Raw genomic sequence first — 1,507 nt, forward strand, 5'->3', positions numbered from 1 at the left:
CACAATATCCTTACTTTACAGAAAAATATAAATTCACTCAAGCCTATTTAATTTAATATTCGAGGAATATACAATTGTCTTGATAGTGATGAGAGAAGAGAAATATCAACCTCAACGAATTTTTTTAAAATAACCAAGTGCGGTAAAAATTAATTTGACACTCGCATTTTCTATTTCTACTAGTAGCAAACAGAAGAAAGCCACCAAAGACTACATAAAGAAAGGAGAAGAAAGAGATTGTATTCAATTATTAAATTTCCTAAAGCTGCCTAGCTAGTATTCAGTGAATTATAGTACAAATTTATACAATAATGGAGGTAACATCAAAAAGAGAATCTACATGAATCACGCATTGTCAGAAATGGTGAACCATAACCCAATTTAGTCACATTTTTACATCCTAGATGACATCAAATAATGAAGACTATAATCATTATTGTAATTGCATTATATCACAATTATTAATTCTTACAACAATCAACCTATAATCATAATCACAATTTAAAATCCACCCATCAACTCCAAATAGGTATTTGCATCTCAGTCTCAAATTCAAAGGAGTTATTTGCAATAAAATTATGTTGTGCAAATGACTCCTCCGAAAATGTGATAAAGAGTTCGGTTTCCTCCGACCACATTGGTGGATACATCCAACTATCCACCGTGTCAAGCAAAGTAAACTCGGTTCGGGAGTTGACCGAGTCAAAGCTCTTTTCTTCAATGTTTGGAAGCTCAATTATTTCACTAAGCTCTTCTTCTGACCCTTCTAAAGTGTGCACTACTACAGGGTCCAATTTAACCATACCTGCTGCCTTTGTAGCCGCTGCTTGAATGTCACGTGGGTTGCATGTGATAGGCCTAGGAAGCATGTTAACTAATTCTGGAAAATTAAGAATAGCTGATTGGCCCTTAATGCTTAAAGCAGCAACATCATGTGCTCTAGCAGCCATTTCGGGTGTCTCGAATGTACCGAGCCAGATTCGTGATTTCTTGCGTGGCTCGCGAATTTCGGACACCCATTTGCCCCAATTGCGCTTCCGGACACCATGGTACACTGGATGCTTGCTGTTATCTCTTGGTCTCTTGGGCTCGGTCTTTTTTGCATTCTCTAATTTTTTGGAATGTGAAGAAGTGTTATTGTTGATGTTGGTTGTTGTAGTAATAGTTTCAGAGGAATAGGTTGTTTGTGTCATTGTTAATTAATGAGAGTGAAGAAAGAATAGAGAAAAGAAAGAAAGGGAGGGTTGAAGAGCAAAAGGAGATATGGGTAAGCTTTTGTAGTAGTCAAGGATATGCTTTAATAAAGCGACCCTCAACCTACCAATTATGTATTTCACAATTTACCTTCGGTCAAACATTGGCACATAGGTTCACATAACTAACATTTTTTACTATGATATTTTTATTCTACTTGTAATTAAATGTAAAATACGCTATACTCACCTCACCTTTTACATTTAGGATATAGTATTTGTTTGTACAAGTTACACGAGAAATTTATTTATTT

General features: G+C 35.4%; 1 protein-coding gene across 1 annotated transcript; it reads right to left on the minus strand.

The window, feature by feature from the left end:
• On the minus strand, positions 280 to 1,291 carry LOC109333798 (ethylene-responsive transcription factor TINY-like). Its single transcript, XM_019569374.1, has one exon. The coding sequence runs from the start codon at positions 1,191 to 1,193 to the stop codon at positions 516 to 518; it is 678 nt and encodes a 225-aa protein (XP_019424919.1). The 5' UTR covers positions 1,194 to 1,291; the 3' UTR covers positions 280 to 515.

Source organism: Lupinus angustifolius, chromosome LG02 (assembly GCF_001865875.1).
Source record: "Lupinus angustifolius cultivar Tanjil chromosome LG02, LupAngTanjil_v1.0, whole genome shotgun sequence".
In the NCBI taxonomy this organism is placed as follows: Eukaryota; Viridiplantae; Streptophyta; class Magnoliopsida; order Fabales; family Fabaceae; genus Lupinus; species Lupinus angustifolius.